The following is an 18,732-nucleotide window of genomic DNA, read 5'->3' as shown; positions in this document are numbered from 1 at the left end:
AGGACTCTTGCGCTAAAAGAATAGCAAATCGCGCAAGAGTCCTACAAATGAATTGCACCCAAGCAACAGACACACACTATGTGTCCATTTGTCAAGGACATCTTTTGCCCACATTCTGGGCATTTTTTGAAACCCGAAGGTTTCGACCCCTTTGCCTGTTTTGACATTCTAACAGCAATGTATTTCAAAGGAACAATCAGTTTTTAACCTCTCTAACTTAACCAAGGTTATAAGGACAATTATATTTATTTTACCAGTAAATTCCGAAGGAGAGAAGGTATACACACACACAATCTTCGGACTAACACCAACAAAAGTTGAAGAAAAAAGCTCTCTAATTTAAAACAGGCTTTTACAATAATACTAAACACTGTACACTGTTATAATTATCAAAAACACACTAACCAGTAAAGAGGAAAAGAGCCGTCTAAATTAAATAGGCTATTAAGTACAAGTATACACTACACACTGCACATTTTAAATACCTAGAATAATACTTAAAGGTATAAAGCCAGAAACACAATATCAAAAACCACTCTTAATTAAGAATTTTCTACTGAAAGAACTACGTAGCTGGATAGGGTAAGGGTAGACCCAACAAACAAAAGGCCTAGAGAGTTCAAGGGATTCTATTCTTTAAATTTTTAACTAGAAAAACTATGAACTACATGCTAAGGAATAATACAAAAGTATTCTCAATAGTGATACTAATACCAAGAACTTTTAACGAGTAAAAAGTAAGAAAAAGTTTGGCACTTAGCCTGCGCTAGTGAAACAATGCTCGATCTGTTTCCGTGGCAAACGAGATCTGGGAGCACACTAGAGCATCATGGGATAGGGGATTAGCCTCGAGCTAGTTGAAGACCTCGAGCTTGTAAAAGAACAGCTGAGTCGGAGCCCAGGATCGGCTCCAAACCTATCAGTTAAGAATGAAGGCGAGATAGGACAACTTCACATCTATCATTATTGTCTTTTTTCCTCTTCTATCAGTACTGGAGACCCTCTAGCAATCAATACTATTATTCCCCCTTTTTTTGTCCCTGATATTCTGAATTGCCACACAGAGGTGTCAGTAATAGTTTTCTGTCATAATGGCTGTACTGTCCATATACTATCCATTATACCATCCATCCATCCTCAACCCCTTTTTTACCCATTTTGCACATGGGGTTGGGGTGTCACTTTCAACAGTGAATCATTTTGAGCCAAGGTTTACACCACCGGGTGATTAGCCCTGTTGCAGTAGTTCATCCATAGCACTCACTCACACACACACTCACACAAATGTAAACAGCCTTATAGGTATAGACAAAAAGAAAGAGTAAAGAATTATATTACGAAATGTAGTATGCAAATACCACTCTTGCAGCAGATGAACTAAGACAGAAATGAGAATGAAGATTTGCCAAAATAAGGATTTCAGGTGGACATTCAGAGGAGGATCAGGGACAAAGATAAATGGGAGTAATAATACTGACTACTAGGACAATGACCTAGATACTCACCCTGTAAAGATAGGGGAGATTATCTACATATAATATAATGAATACAGTTTTAGATCCCCTGCCCCATCAGCCCAAGATCACAATATTATACTAAATTGCTTCTTTCCAAACTTGATCACAATATTATACTAAATTGCTTCTTTCCAAACTTTCTTACCTTGTTACAATGTAAAGCCTGGATACATTTCTACTAAGAAAAAGTGTCTATTTGCTTTACTGCCTTTAGCATACACAGCAGTCACTGATAAGGCCGCCCCATCTTACATTTAAAATACACCTGATGGCACCCTATAAAAACAGCTTTACATATAACATGCAATTTACATTATGAAATTTTATACAAATAATAAAAAAACTGTTTTAATTACATTTACTTCAATATATTTAGTGCCCTTCTAGACATTAACAAAGTGGGGGGTATATGCTTTTCAGTTCACCCACCAGTTTAACAGTCAACAAAATTTTAATCTTTCTCAGTGATGATTTTGCAAAGCCTTATTTCATATATCTAATCCTACATATAATGGGACTGATGCTTTACAGTCGCTCACTTATTCACAAATTTCACAATGCTGCTGATCTTCTTCCTGATTATCTCCATCTCCCAGCAGCACTGTCTGTTCAAATCCAAAGTACTTCTGATTTTTCTAGCAAGCCCCTGTGTCTTTTTCAGTTGCACAAACATTTTTCTTTGGAACAAATGAAAATGTTTCACTGGCAAAGTCTCTTTACGCACACTTTTACTGTCAGAAGAATGACAGAGTCCCTTCTGATTGCTGGCCCATCCTTTGTCGGGTAAATATTTTTAATTTCCTCCTCAGCTTCTTATGTATCCAGAAATGTCTTTGATCCTGTGGGAGAAAGCATTCCACAGAAAGCTTGATAAAGGAGCTTAAATTTCACACTTGTCGTTTGACTTTGCCTGGTTGTTGGGATAAACTTGCTTCTCCTCCACCTTGTGTATAGTGAATAATCATTTTCCACAAGCACTTTGCTATCCTCAGTTTTTAATACTTTCCCCTTCTAACACCATTTTATAAGAAGCAGCTCTTTCAGCTGGTGTGACTGCATCTTTATGAACTTAGTCTTGGTTGCTTTTACAATTCCAAATTTGGAGCATACACATGATGTGCCCTGTTAATTAAAAAATCCTGTTGTTGAACACCAGTCCTGTGGGTTATCTGCAAAGTAATAAAATGAATGCTCTCTATTTTTTTAATGTATCTGGTACAGCAGAAAAATCACAGGCTCTCTTTGTGTTCTGTCTTTTTATCTCCACTACATTTTGATACAATTCTTCTTGAGAAGCTTCATGTTCGGTCAGCCTTTTATTTCCATTTCAGCATCTCATTTTTGCAGTTTTTATCGGTTCATTCAACATAGCAAAAGCTTCTTCTCTTTTTTCCAGTTCTTTGCTATTTTACTTTATATTTTTTCAGCATCTCACTTATTTTAAACACCTGAGTCTATTTATTTTTTTCCTCTAAATTACTGGACAGTATCCCCTATACCAAGTTGAAACTTATTAAAACCACTTTTTCTTGAAAACATACAACAGTCTTCAAACCAAAGGATCTTTTTTTCCTTTTCTACTTTATTTTATCTTACCTTCCCCAACATATTCTTTACTGACATCCAGCCAGTAAATGCATTTTACTCAAATTAATTAACTTTTACTGTTTTTTTTCTGAGTTTCAAATTTCGCACTTTGAGAGCTCTAGTCAACCAGCTGATCAGTGTGTAGCCATCTTGGAAGTTCCATAAGCTTTCTTTTTGACTAGGACATTCAGCAGAATATCAAGCCAAAACAACACATTTGTATACTTCCTTTAAACTCCACCCACCAGTAAGTATTGTTTTATAAAATTCTCTCATACTTGCATTAACCTCCCATAACATTTTATTCATTTCCATTACTTTATAAATCTTAACCTCCTAGTTAATCTTTGAAAATATCTATCAGTCATTGTAATTGTATCTTCTTCCCCAACAAACTACATACATCTAAATGATCTGAAAAAAATAGCCATGTACACACCACCATTCCACTCCTTCAAAGTAATACAACAAGAGTCAGAACCTGCTTTTATAGCCCCCTTTCTGAATATACGTCATCTTATTTGCCCTATTTTCATTTTTTTCCTCAACTTATCACCTTGCGACATTTTATAACACCCACACCTATTTGCTTCCACATTTTCTTAAATTATAGAACAAAAACGTTGCGAGGGAAACAACCTTGTAACTTGCAATACTGTGCTATCTTCTCTCCCAACAGATGAGGAAACACAGTATTGTACGACCACCAGAACTTTAATTAGAAACAAAAGTGCATAAAATAACGATACACATAAATCATTGAGTTAAGCGCTTTCACCTAATACAACATAGGCTTCTTCAGAACTCAATCACTAAATAATATGCGCCATTATAAATAAACTTTTTGGCGCCAATTTTGCCTGGCTGCACTTGAATTTAAAGTGCCCCTGTGCCTGTTGGTTCATATTAAATATAAATATAAATAAAATAACTTATACAAATTCATTCAGCTATACCTCCTTTAAAAATACAATATACTACAAATGTTAACATAAATAAATACATAATATTTCATGTAACTAATTCATTTGAATTGCCCTTCCATTTTAAAATATGTCATAATGCATTACACTAGTGTAGACTGTACTAACAACTGGACTTAGTCTACCTGATAATAATAAAAATGTAATAAAAATATAATATAAATATACACTTCTAACTAACATTAATACTATTTTTATGTAGTGCATGTGAATGCTTGTTAAAAATCAATTGAGAAAAATTTTATTAATACATATAACAATTCTATACTAGTGAATATAAAAACAACTATTGGACTCTAAATGTAATGAACTGTTTTTTGAACTCGAAATATATAAAGTTCATTTCTTGCTGTTACAAAATGTGCAAACTTGTATACTGCTGTATAAACAAATTAACTCCTAAATTGCTTAAAACTAGTATTAAGATTTGATTTCATCAATTACACATCATAATTTATTGTGAAATATAACCATATAAAATGTTTAAAACAATTTTTTGTTGTTGTTTGAAAAATTGTTTTTTATTTTTAATTATATTTCATGATAATGTCTTTATAAATTGTATTTTAATATAAATTAACTAATTTATTACTCCATACTAATAAATGGTCATTGTTTAATGATTTATTAAAAAAATCTTTATGTGTATGTATAAAGACATTAAGTAAATCTCAATATAAGAATATGTTGTTTAAAAAATGTTTTAAAAATATTATGAAAAAGATTTTAAAAAAATATATGTAAAAAGATATTTAAAAAAACGTTTTAAAAAAACGTTTTAAAAAAACGTTTTAAAAAATTTTTTCATTTTTTTGTTTGTAAACAACTAAATATAGAAAAATATTAATGGGTTGGAATATGTTTGAAAAATAGTACAAAAATTGTGTAAATTGTGGGACCTACATACATATTAACCTAATAGTGGCTTAATGGCAATGGTATCATTTAGTCCTGGTATTGTGGCAGCATCTGTATATAGCTGCCACCAAATCTCTCTATAACTTAATCGTCCTTTTATATTTCCCCCCTTCCAATCAGATTTGATATGTTCAATAATGGCAAATTTGAAGCTGTGTAGGTCTCCTTCGCTTTCAACATGTCTATATAAAGCATTATTGCGATCTTTTTTTCGAATACAATATAAATGATCGTATATTCTTCTTTTGAAGGCCCTCTCAGTCTTCCCAACAAAGTATGCAGGACACATTTCACATCTAGCAATGTAGACCACATATGATGTGTTGCAATTCCCCTTCTCACATCTGATTGATGTCTTGTTGATGTTACCTAATGTAACTTCTGTGTGAGTCATAATGAATCTACACTGATTACAATTGCCACATTTTCCAGTAAATGTATTTTTATCACCTCTTCTGCCCTTACTGTTTAATGTATACCCACTTTCAAGAATTCTTTTCAAATTGTGTGACATTTTGTGAACAAATATTGGTTTGTCTCCTAATATTCGTGATAACTCAGGATTTGTTGTAAAAATGCCCCAATGTTTGTACAAAATTTCTTTCACCATACTAGCAAATGGTGTGTATGGCAAAATGTAAGCCATTTTGTATTTGTCTGTAAGGTTTGCAGCTGTCTCATCGGTTGCATGCAGCACAGCTCCTAATATCGGAAAATATTTGGTTTCCCTCTGAGATGTCACATATTGTTTAACATCCTGTAACATGATTCTACTGTATTTCCTGTCTATAAACATTTTGGTAATATATTCAAACTCCGATATCATGTCCTCGTATCTGGATGTCATTCTGGCTGCTCTAATGAGTTGCCCCTTGAAAATATTTCGCAACATCTTTTTAGGGTGATTGCTGTCATATTGTAAATAGTCGTTTGAGAATGTGTTCTTCCTGTGTATTTTAGATTTGAAACCTTTAACATCATTCGAAACAATAGTGTCTAAATAAGGTAAACCTTCCTTATTGGTTTCATAAGTAAATTTCAAAAATTCACTACTGTTATTAATGAAAGTGATAAAATCGTTTAATTCATCCTTATTTCCTTTCCATAAGATGTAAATATCATCCAAAAATCTTGTGTAGTGGGAAATATGGGTGAAAAATTTACTCTTAAATAATATTTCTTCTTCCCAATACAACATGACAAGGTTGGCATAGATAGGGGCACTAGCTGACCCCATTGCCACTCCCTTGCTTTGTTTGTAGTACTCACCCTCAAACGATATAAAGTTGTTTTCCAAAACTAAGGACATGCAGTCCATAATGAGACAAATTTTGTCCCAATCAAACTTAGTGTATTTTCTAATACTCTCACAGAACATTTGCAAACCTTCAACACTGGGTATACATGAAAATAAATCAATGACGTCTATAGTCACATAAATCAAATCACTTGTAGCAATATCTATTGGGTATTTTCTTAAAAAGTCCCAGGAGTCTTTCAATAGATGGGGGATACTTTTGTATATGTCTTTTAACCAAACATCTACTAATTTGCCTAATGGGAATGTTTTAGATTTTGTGCCTGACACAATGGGTCTGAATGGAGGGTTGGTTGGGTCTTTATGTATTTTTGGTATGCCTACCAAGGTCGCAGTAATGGGGTATGACACCTTTAAAAAATTGTATAAATCGTTGTTTATTCGATTGTCAATCCAGAATTCTTCCAAGTATGAACTAATCCTCTGGTAGGCAATATTTATTTCATTCAATGAAACCATAGTGTAATTGCCTGTTTCCGTCAGAATGGAATGAATTCTGGACAAATACTCCATTTGGTCATATATAACTATCCCCCCCCTTGTCAGGCTTCATGATACGTATGTTTTTATTTTCTCTCAAATTGTTTAACTCCTTTCTCTCTTCCTTAGACATATTGTCCCTCACTTTAGTGTTTTTCACTGTGTCAGTCAATTTGTAAATGTCTCTCTGTACCTGTTTTTCAAAAAGCTCAACCACAGGGTTCATATGTGGAACAAATGTGCTTTTAGGTTTTAACATATAACTGTCCCCCTCAGTATTTTGTTTATTTTTCTTATTGTTCTGAAACATGATAGATAAATTTAATTTACGGGTGAATAGTTTAGTTTCTATCAAATGGTCAACTAAACCAAATTTCGGGGTGGGGATAAATTTCATACCCCTGGATAAAAGTTTGTAATGAACCTTTTCCACCTTGAAGTTAGTGAAATTATAAATTTTAAAATCACCTAGTTCATTCGTTTTGTAATTGTAGTCAGAAATGTCCATGTCCATAATCACTTCACTATCATTTGTGTTATTGGGTATCAATTCCATTTGTTCCCCCTGTGAAGATCTGATCGCACATTCTGGGGGTTGTAGTTTCTCCTCCCCTTGAAATCTACTTTCTTCCAATACTGAGGGTTCCAATTCCTCTGAAAATTTTGTTTATGTCCCTCATCATCATCGTACCATTCGTGATTTCCCTCCTCACCATATTCTCCCCCTACTACCTTGTTCCCACTCTGTTGTCTATAGAACCAATCCTCATGTTCATTGGGCCCTTTTGTCCTATTACCCCTTTCGTTATTCCATTTATATACCCTTTTGTCCCTATACTGTGTAATGTCTCTATTGATTTTTTTGCACTTCCTTTCATGTATAGTTTTAGATTTCTTTTCCACAATGATAAACTGTTTACAATATAAATTGTTCCATTCATCAAATAATAAATCACTTTCTATTTCTACATTCAATTTTTCAACCTCATTAATTAGTTGCGTTAATGTTTCGTCATTGTACTTAATTATCATACTCATAAACTTAAATCCACATTGATCAAAAAAGTCATTAAAATCATCCATAACAGATTCTTTGATGTCTATTCCTAATGGTACTTTAAAAAAGCGAAGTCCCATTGGGACTATCTTTAAAGTTATACATTTGTTTAAATAAGCATTTTCTATTTTTATATTGTCAAGCTTGCACATAATCTCTCCCATCTTATGAATTTTGTCCTTCAAAGCTAAATTGTTAGAACTTCTATTGATAGGGGATCTTTCTTTCCCCTTGTTAAACTCATCAAACTTGCATTCACTAATTAAAAAATTATTCAAATGACAATTATTACTATAGTCATCCTTAGGCTTATTTTGCAGTCTAGGTTGCAATTCAGTACCTTTGTTGGCCTTAAAAGTACCCACTGAGTTAGCGTAGGTCTTTACAGGCTTAACACGCTTTGGTTTAGTCCCAGTTCGTACCGCAAAATCGTCGTCCTCTTCAAAATCATATATTGAAAAGTCAAAAGTAAATCCTGTAGTGTCCATTCGATTGCTGTCCATAATGTGTCTCGTCTGCTGCCCAGCTGGTAAATCGATATCGGCACTGTCCCCTGAAGAATTTTTATGTTTGGTAGAAGGTACACCTTCAGAAAGTCTGTCCGGTGTTGAATTGAATCGGTTGTTAGAGCCGTTAGATGCATTGCGTTTGTGCGCCGCTCCGCATTCACCAACCTGCATGTCAGAAATAGGACGGACACTAGCGTTACCTTTTGGCACGCCTTCTTTGTGTTTACCGGAACTAGTAAAGCACGTTTTGGTAGTGTCTTTGAAATTAGAAGCTGTTTGCTCCTTACTGCTTCTGCAAATATCCTTGTTACTATTGTGAACCGGGTTGGTTTCACAAACACAGTTAGACCCCAAATTTTTGAAATCACGTTCCACTTTGTGCATAAAGGAGGTAAGCGTTAGCACTAATTGTTTCAATTCACCTCTGATTTCCGCCAACTCCCCACCATGGGTGCCATCGTTGGATCTACTAGGTGTCTCATCCTGTAGTGCGGTCGTCAACACTGTATTTCCCTCCATAACAACTGCTGAACAAAAACGTTGCGAGGGAAACAAACTTGTAACTTGCAATACTGTGCTATCTTCTCTCCCAACAGATGAGGAAACACAGTATTGTACGACCACCAGAACTTTAATTAGAAACAAAAGTGCATAAAATAACGATACACATAAATCATTGAGTTAAGCGCTTTCACCTAATACAACATAGGCTTCTTCAGAACTCAATCACAAAATAATATGCGCCATTATAAATAAACTTTTTGGCGCCAATTTTGCCTGGCTGCACTTGAATTTAAAGTGCCCCTGTGCCTGTTGGTTCATATTAAATATAAATATAAATAAAATAACTTATACAAATTCATTCAGCTATACCTCCTTTAAAAATACAATATACTACAAATGTTAACATAAATAAATACATAATATTTCATGTGACTAATTCATTTGAATTGCCCTTCCATTTTAAAATATGTCATATTTTACATACACATAAAAAATTTTTTATATAAATCATTAAACAATGACCATTTATTAGTATGGAGTAATAAATTAGTTAATTTACATTAAAATACAATTTATAAAGACATTATCATGAAATATAATTAAAAATAAAAAACAATTTTTCAAACAACAACAAAAAATTGTTTTAAACATTTTATATGGTTATATTTCACAATAAATTATGATGTGTAATTGATGAAATCAAATCTTAATACTAGTTTTAAGCAATTTAGGAGTTAATTTGTTTATACAGCAGTATACAAGTTTGCACATTTTGCACATTTTGTAACAGCAAGAAATGAACTTTATATATTTCGAGTTCAAAAAACATTTAAAGTGCCCCTGTGCCTGTTGGTTCATATTAAATATAAATATAAATAAAATAACTTATACAAATTCATTCAGCTATACCTCCTTTAAAAATACAATATACTACAAATGTTAACATAAATAAATACATAATATTTCATGTGACTAATTCATTTGAATTGCCCTTCCATTTTAAAATATGTCATATTATACATACACATAAAAATTTTTTTATATAAATCATTAAACAATGACCATTTATTAGTATGGAGTAATAAATTAGTTAATTTACATTAAAATACAATTTATAAAGACATTATCATGAAATATAATTAAAAATAAAAAACAATTTTTCAAACAACAACAAAAAATTGTTTTAAACATTTTATATGGTTATATTTCACAATAAATTATGATGTGTAATTGATGAAATCAAATCTTAATACTAGTTTTAAGCAATTTAGGAGTTAATTTGTTTATACAGCAGTATACAAGTTTGCACATTTTGTAACAGCAAGAAATGAACTTTATATATTTCGAGTTCAAAAAACAGTTCATTACATTTAGAGTCCAATAGTTGTTTTTATATTCACTAGTATAGAATTGTTATATGTATTAATAAAATTTTACTCAATTGATTTTTAACAAGCATTCACATACACTACACAAAAATAGTATTAATGTTAGTTAGAAGTGTATATTTATATTATATTTTTATTACATTTTTATTATTATCAGGTAGACTAAGTCCAGTTGTTAGTACTGTCTACACTAGTGTAATGCATTATGACATATTTTAAAATGGAAGGGTAATTCAAATGAATTAGTTACACGAAATATTATGTATTTATTTATGTTAACATTTGTAGTATATTGTATTTTTAAAGGAGGTATAGCTGAATGAATTTGTATAAGTTATTTTATTTATATTTATATTTAATATGAACCAACAGGCACAGGGGCACTTTAAATTCAAGTGCAGCCAGGCAAAATTGGCGCCAAAAAGTTTATTTATAATGGCGCATATTATTTAGTGATTGAGTTCTGAAGAAGCCTATGTTGTATTAGGTGAAAGCGCTTAACTCAATGATTTATGTGTATCGTTATTTTATGCACTTTTGTTTCTAATTAAAGTTCTGGTGGTCGTACAATACTGTGTTTCCTCATCTGTTGGGAGAGAAGATAGCACAGTATTTTCTTAAATTATAGTTAGAATTTCCTACAGTGGCAACTTCCAAATTTAAACATACAAATGCTCTTTCCACACTATTAGTCGAAGCATATCGGACAATTATTCTTCACAAACTGTTTCTTACCCTTAGATAAACTTAAATCCTTCCTGTCTTTACTATATATCCAAAACCGTTATTGCTTTAAAAACCAGCATTAGCTTCCACAATGTTCTTCTGCTTCAAAATTCCATATAACTACTTTTCTCCACACAGAATGAAATTATATTTTTCCCAAATTAATAAACCTAACTGGTAGACATAATTATAACATGTCGATCTACTCACAGCCTTTGAAAATTAAAATTCTTCTTAAATCATTTTTAAATGGTTAACATTTAGAGAACCCACATGCATATATGCAAGTTATCCTTTCTTTTAACTGTTTTTCTTTTCTGTTCTCGTTTTTTTTCTTTGAACCCTTTCTCCAAGGCACTTTCATCTTTACAATCCTCTTCCCTTTCTTCTGTTTCCAAACATGATGTTTTCTTTTTTGCAAAATGTTTTCACTTCTTGTCTAAAATAAAGTTGGTGTGTTACCCAGCTCTTCAACACAAATTTCATGTTGCATTCCCATTCTACCCCTTTACACTTAAATTGTTATTAATCACATCAGTTTAATTTCACGTACATTTTCAACATCGGTAATTTTATCAGGTACTATAACACTTGTATTATTTAACACATTTTGTTCTTCTATCTCTTCACAAATAAATCGGAAAGGTCTTTCTTCCACACTTTTTGCATTTCATCACACTCAGACAATTTTTCTGTGTCCATTTTCTCACATTGAAGACATCATTGTTTAGGACACTCAGCTATAAAAATGATTAAAGTCACCACAAAAGAGGCATGATTCTGGTTGATTCCAGTATGTTCAAGTTCTCCTTGCCCAGTAGTAACCGTTAACCATGGCAAATGATACAAATTTTGATCTCTTACATATAAAATTATACACATGCTTTCACATATGCACACAGATAAACGCATCTATATCCACTTGATATATATACATACACACTGTGTTGTGTGTGTATGTGTGCGTGTCTGTGTGTGTGTGTATCTGTGCAGGTATATGCACACATGTAAAGGCATGTATCCCTTTAAGCCAAGTATTGACTTCTAAAGAATTATTAATAGACTATTGAAGAATTATTAATAGGTACACAAATCAGGATTACTGTTGGTAAATTACATATCAGATGCAGTAGGTATTATGCTTTCACGATACCATATATTTCAATCTACTTAATAAGCATTATATTAATTCAGATAATTATTTTATAAATTATCAAAACTATAACTAAAAAGTAAATGCTGCTATAGAGTATAATTAAACATTAAACAAATACAATAGAAAACAAATAAGAAACCTCTTGAGTTAGATTTCTACATACCAAAGAGTTCCACAGCATGCTGAATTCTCTCCTTCACCAGTGATATTTTCTGTGTTTACAGATTCTGTTTCACTTGTGGGCATGCTTGCTGTTGCAACAGTAAACCATATTAACGAGGAGTAAAAAAATAAAAATATATATATAAGTATACTGTAAGACATTTTTAGGAACAATGAAGAAGATTCTAGAAGGTACACAACAATTTTGAGATGCAGAAATATAGACTCACTGCACACAACAAACTATATATCATACAAGTATGAGAAAAGTACAGAAAAGAAAAACACATGCAAATGAAGGAACTAATGAAAAACTACCAGCCTTTGGCATGAAAACTAAAATGCAAATGTGTCGAGTCACGTATTCAAATTATTTCTGTGATACAGATTAGTGTGAGAGTGCACATGTGCAAATATGTTTACTGATTTTTAATCAGGTAAGTGAGCTGGTCAGATGTAATCCAAGATACAGCTGTAATCCAAGATGGACAGAGAATTTGACACAAACATATAAAGCTGTAATGTTTATACAATGAGCAAAAATGGAAGTATACTATACAAAACATTAAAAGGATTATTGTAATACAATATATGTTGCACGTAACATATACAGTACAGAAATGAACAAAGCAATTCATGTTACAGAACATATGGGTTTCTGCATGTGAAACTTCTTATAATAATATGCATTACATACAGATTACTACTTACATATGTACGGAGTTTACACAATACAAGTTTCTTCTTGTGACTGTATATGGCTTTCCTGACTCACCACTGTCTATGTAATACACTCATTTATCTTTAATATGAGATTATCTGAGCTTTATTTTCATAGGTTCATAGGTTGGTACTAGGCTATCAGCCCTAGGGCCTATACAAGCCTAGCCATAACAATTCCCTGGCTATTTCTTCCCACATTATTTACTTTCCTGGACCCCTGTCTAGCAGGGCGACTGACGTGACCCCTGGGGTGAATTTCCTTTCTCCCATCCAATCGTCAAGGTTCCTCTTGAAGAGGTCCAAAGAGGCACTCTGCTTGACATGTATGGGCAATCTATTCCAGAATCTGGGAAGTCTCTGGGTCAGGAACCTATCCCTCCAGCATGTTTTGTTTATTGTGATGACAAGGTTTAGATCCCTGGAGTGTAGCTCTGAGGGATTGGGATTTCTTTATGTAGCATGTCCAACAGCTCTGGGTTTGACATGGCCTTGTATGTTAAGCAGAGATTGCCTCTGAGTAGACGATATGCGACAGAGTATAGCTGGAGTTTTTTAAGGCGGTCAGCGTAGGGCATCTGCTTTAGGCCTGTGATTCTTTTAGTGAGGTATTTCTGAGGCCTTTCCAGTTGTTGCAGATGTCTTGAGAGGTACATACCAAATGGGGCATTGTATTCTATAATGGGTCTAATGAGGGATGAGTACAGTGGGACAATGACCTCCTTTTTCTGGATGAAAAGCCCTTCGTGATGAGGTGTGCCACATAGAAGGATTTCCTGACTGTTGTGGCGATGTGGTTATCGAAGGTGAGACCACTGTCCACCTGTGTCCCTAAGCCTCTTATCACACTTTCTGTGTTTAGTGTACTGCCACCTATATGGTAATTCATGGATACATGTTTTTCCCCAAGGGATAACAATACATTTCTTGGCACTGAGCTTGAGCCCATGGCTCTGGCACCAAGCATCTGTTTCTGTAAGGCCCTTTTGTAGAGTATCCACATCATTTGGGGATTCAATAATGGCTCCCAGTTTGCAGTCATCTGCAAACTTTGTTAGCCAGAGTCCCTTAGTGTTGACCTGTACTTCAGAGAAGTAGATGCCAAACAACAGCGGCCCCAGGACTGAACCCTGAGGTACTCCACTTGTCACTTGTCTGGAGCTGGATTTGGAGTTGGCTACTTTTACAGTGTGGGTTCTATCAGTAAGCCATTTAGCAACCCATTGGGTGACATACGGATTAATGCCCAACTTAGTAAGTTTATCTATGATTCCAGAGTGGGGCATGGTGTCAAAGGCCTTGGCAAGGTCTAGATAGGCTGTGTAGACCACCTTACCCTTGTCCATGGCTCTGGAGACTGATTCAAAGAAGTCAGTCAGGTTTAGGAGACAAGATCGGCCCTTCACAAACCCAAACTGGGTGGGGTCCAGTGTTTGAAGGTTGCCAATGTCTTTGTTTATAAGTTCCATGATAATACGCTCCGTGGCCTTGCAGATAAGGCTTGTCAGACTGATGGGACGGTAGTTTCCGGGATCCAAGGTGGATCCCCATTGTGGATTGGGATAACTGTAGCTCTGCGCCACTCAGTGGGCATGAAACCTGAGGTGAGGCTATGATTAAACATGACACTTAGGTGAGGTGCCAGTTCATATTGTAGTTCATGTAGTACACAGCCCGGGATGTCATCTGGTCCCATGGATGCTGTATTCTTGGCTTTAGAGAGTGCGTTTTGTACCTGTGTGGCCGTTATTACTGGAATTTGGCAATCTTCCGGTATTGAGATGGGCCATTTAGGGGTGAGAGGGGGTGAAGTTGGCACTGAATCGATCTGCCAGGATATTGGCAATATCCTTGGATCAGTATATTTAATGCCATTCTGTTTTAGCTCAGAGCAGATCTGAGCATTGCCATTTAGATTCTTGACATAGTTATAGAATGCTTTGTGGTTGTCTTTGGAATCTTTGGCAATTTTATTTTCGTAACTAGCTTTGGAGGATTTTATGAGGCATCTCAGTTTCTTACTGAGGCTAGTAAGGGAGTTTTTTGCATCCTGGGATTTTCCTCTTTTCTGCAAAAGTTTCTTCCGTTTGTTTTAAAGTTTGTTTATGGCAGGGGACCACCAGATTGGCTTCCTTTTTTTGGATGAGAGCATTTTGGTTCTATTTGGGATGGCACGATTCATGCATGAGTGGATGTGCTCGTACAGTGCCTTAGTGTAGGATTCAGCAGTTGAACTTTCAGTTCCCGTCTGCATGGGTGTCATGAAGCTTGTCACTTCTGACTTGAGTAGCATGAAGTTGGCTTTGGAGAAGTTTTTTATGGTGGTTTCTTTACTGGGGGGTGGGGTGGGATGTGGATGTTAAGGGTGATTAGCTTATGGTCAGACCTGACTAATGAGGGGGTGACCATAGGTATGGAGCATTGATTTCCCATGTTGGTAATGACCAGGTCTAGGATATTGGTGCCCCTGGTGGGACTATGGATTAGTTGATCCAGGGCGTTGGAATTTATGAATTCCAAGAACGGTTGCGCAAAGGTGTTGGGACATGAGTAGTTTTCCCAGTTAATGGCAGAGTAGTTAAAATCACCCAGCATTAGGGTGTTTGGTTCTATCTTAATATTTTCCAGTATGTTTAGAAAGGTGTGGTGAGAATCTTGGGGTATGGTGCGGGATCTGTAGCAAGCTACAATTTGGATTGCAGTCTTACCTAGTGTTAGTTGCACTTGAATTTCAGACACATTGTGTTGGCCAACTAGCCTGGTGGTGTGAATATCCTTGGTGAATATTGACGATCCTCCACCTTTAGTGTTTCGATCCTGGTTTGGTGGCCGAAAAGTGTGGTAAGAGTTGTAGCCTGGTATTGCAGGGGTGCTCTCTGGAGCCTTGAACCAGGTCTCAGTTACTGCACAGATATCGATGTTCTCCATTTTAGGAGTGCCTCGAGAGAGTGCATTTTGAGGTTTAGACTTCTAGCATTGAGTAGCATTACCTTCAGATTTTGCATGCTTGTACCTGTTACGGTGGTGGTTTTGTCCTTTGAAGTTTGCCTAAAAAAGGCACTATAGGGGTGGCAAGAGCCTTAGCCAGTAACCTGAATCCCAGGGGCGACAGGTGCAGACCATCTCTAGCAAAGCATCGTGGTCTGTCAATAATGTCATCCCAGGCAGACAGATACTGGATCCCCTTTGAATGACACCATAAGCTTAGCCAATTGTTGAAGTCAATCATTTTATCCTTATATTGTGGTATCATTCTGGGCGAAGGCAGGATGCTACTCAGGGCTAGGGTCATACCTGCCTGGGCCACATGATCCGAGAGCTCATACCTGCCTGGGCCACATGATCAGAGAGCTCTTCCATGTCTCTTTTCATGTAGTCCAGGGAGGTACGTCTCAAGTCATTCACTCCAACATGGACAATGACAGAGTCATATTTGTACTTGTTGTAGAGTGACTTGAGCGCATGCGTTATGTGGCGGATCCTGGCACCCGACAGGTAGCTGACTGTAATTTTCTCCTTATTCGACCTGGTGAGAGGGACATCAGTGTGCCGGACTATAGAGTCACCTATGACTAAAGTGTTATGTGAAATTTTAATCCATGTGGTGGGACCTGTTTTGGAAAAGGCAATCCCTCCTGTAGCTAAACCACATGGGATTCTGACTAACTCAATCTCATTGCTACTGTTGCTTTTGAGAGAGCAGTTTATTCTTCCAATAGTTGTTTTGTGAATTGTAGGCAGTACTACAAATGTGTTATTTTGAAAAGAAATGCATTTAGCAGTACGGCTGCTCTGTTGGCAATGGAAAGATAATGTCAATATGTCATAATGTTGTTCTGGAGCTAGTAAGCAGGCTAAGTGACATATTTTGTTAACTGTGGTTTGAAGAATTTATGTGTTATTGCTCAAGTGTAGACCGATTATGGGTAAGCCATATTCAAATTTTAGATTCTAATAATGAACCTAAACTAGGCTTCCCTATTAAATAAGCGAACGTTCAATGTTTCGAATGTTGCTTTATTGACAGCTAAATGTCGAATACTCCAAATCCCGAATAAATGGAACAATTTTTTTCCTAGGGAAAAAATCGCTGCTCCACAAAAAAAAAAAAAAAAAAAAAAAGGCCAAGTATAAAATAAAGTGTGTGTGTGTGTGTGTGGGGGGGGGTTCACCCCCCCTACTCAAATATACCAACTCTGAGATCGCACCACAGTGGAGGAAACAGCAAAGTCCCAAAAAGTGGGACAATGACCTCCTTTTTTCTGGATGAAAACCCCTTAGTGATGAGGTGCGCCACATACAAGGATTTCCTGACTGTTGTGGCGATGTGGTTATCAAAAGTGAGACCACTGTCCGCCTGTGTCCCTAAGTCTCTTATCACACTTTCGGTGTTTAGTGCACTGCCATCTATGTGGTAATTCATGGGTACATGTTTTTTCTCAAAGGGGATAACTATATATTTCTTGGCATTGAGCTTGAGCCCATGGCTATGGCACCAAGCATCTGTTTCTGTAAGGCCTTTTGTACAATATCCACATCATTTGGGGATTCAGTAATGGCTCCCAGTTTGCAGTCATCTGCGAACTTTGTTAGCCAGAGTCCCATAGTGTTGGCCTGTACTTCAGAGAAGTAGATGCCAAACAAGAGCAGTCCCAGGACTGAACCCTGAGGTACTCCACTTGACTGGAGCTGGATTTGGAGTTGGCTACTTTTACAGTGTGGGTTCTGTCAGTTAGCCAGTTGGCAACTCATCGAGTGATGTAGGGATTAATGCCCAGCTTAGTAAGTTTATCTATGATTCCAGGCTGGAGGATGGTGTCAAAAGCCTTGGCGAGGTCCAGATAGGCTGTGTGGATCATTTTACCCTTGTCCACAGCTCTGGAAATGATTAGAAGTCAATCAGGTTCAGGAGACAAGATCGGCCCTTCACGAACCCAAACTGCGTGGAGTCCAGTGTTTGAAGGTTGCCAATGTCTTGGCCTTGCAGATCAGGCTCATCAGACTGATGGGGCAGTAGTTCCTGGGATCCAAGGTGGATCCTCCCTTGTGGAGTGGGATAACTGTAGCTGTGCGCCACTCAGTAGGCACGAAGCCTGAGGTGAGGCTATGATTAAACATGACACTTAGGTGAAGTGCCAGTTCATTTTGTAGTTCATGTAGTACACAGCCTGGGATGTTGTCTTGTCCCTTGGATGCTGTATTCTTAGCTTTAGATAGTGCATTTTTTACCTGCATGGCCATTATTACTGGAATTTGGCAATCATTCGGTACTGAGATGGACTCTTTAGGGGGTGAGAGGGGGGTGAAGTTTGCACTGAATCGATCTGCCAGGATACTGGCAATATCCTTGGGATCAGTATATTTAATGCCATTCTGTTAGAGTTCAGAGCAGATCTGAGCATTGCCATTTAGATTCTTGACATAGCTATAGAATGCCTTCTGGTTGTCTTTGGAATCTTTGGTAATTTTATTTTCGTAATTAGCTTTGGAGGACTTTATGAGGGATCTCAGCTTCTTACTGAGGCTGGTAAGGGAGATTTTTGCATCCAGGGATTTTCCTCTTTTCTGTAACAGTTTCTTCCTTATGTTGTAAAGTTTGTTTATAGCAAGGGACCACCAGATTGGCTTCCTTTTTTTGGAGGAGAGCGTCTTGGTTCTATTGGGGTTGGCGCAATTCATGCACGAGTGGATGTGCTCATACAGTGCC

General features: G+C 36.0%; 1 protein-coding gene across 1 annotated transcript in view; it reads right to left on the bottom strand.

The window, feature by feature from the left end:
* The window catches only part of CACNA1D (calcium voltage-gated channel subunit alpha1 D), a 5,051,180-nt gene that overhangs the window by 3,227,995 nt on the left and 1,804,453 nt on the right, over positions 1–18,732 (bottom strand). The window contains exon 10 of the mRNA XM_044077483.1: positions 12,307–12,394. Within this exon, the coding sequence (XP_043933418.1) occupies positions 12,307–12,394 (88 nt within the window). The remainder of the gene's footprint in view (positions 1–12,306; positions 12,395–18,732) is intronic.

This window comes from Protopterus annectens, chromosome 7.part0 (genome assembly GCF_019279795.1).
Source record: "Protopterus annectens isolate FY-2018-M chromosome 7.part0, PAN1.0, whole genome shotgun sequence".
Classification (NCBI taxonomy): domain Eukaryota; kingdom Metazoa; phylum Chordata; order Ceratodontiformes; family Protopteridae; genus Protopterus; species Protopterus annectens.
The sequence above is the reverse complement of the archived record's forward strand: the minus strand, read 5'-3'. Positions and strand labels throughout refer to the sequence as shown.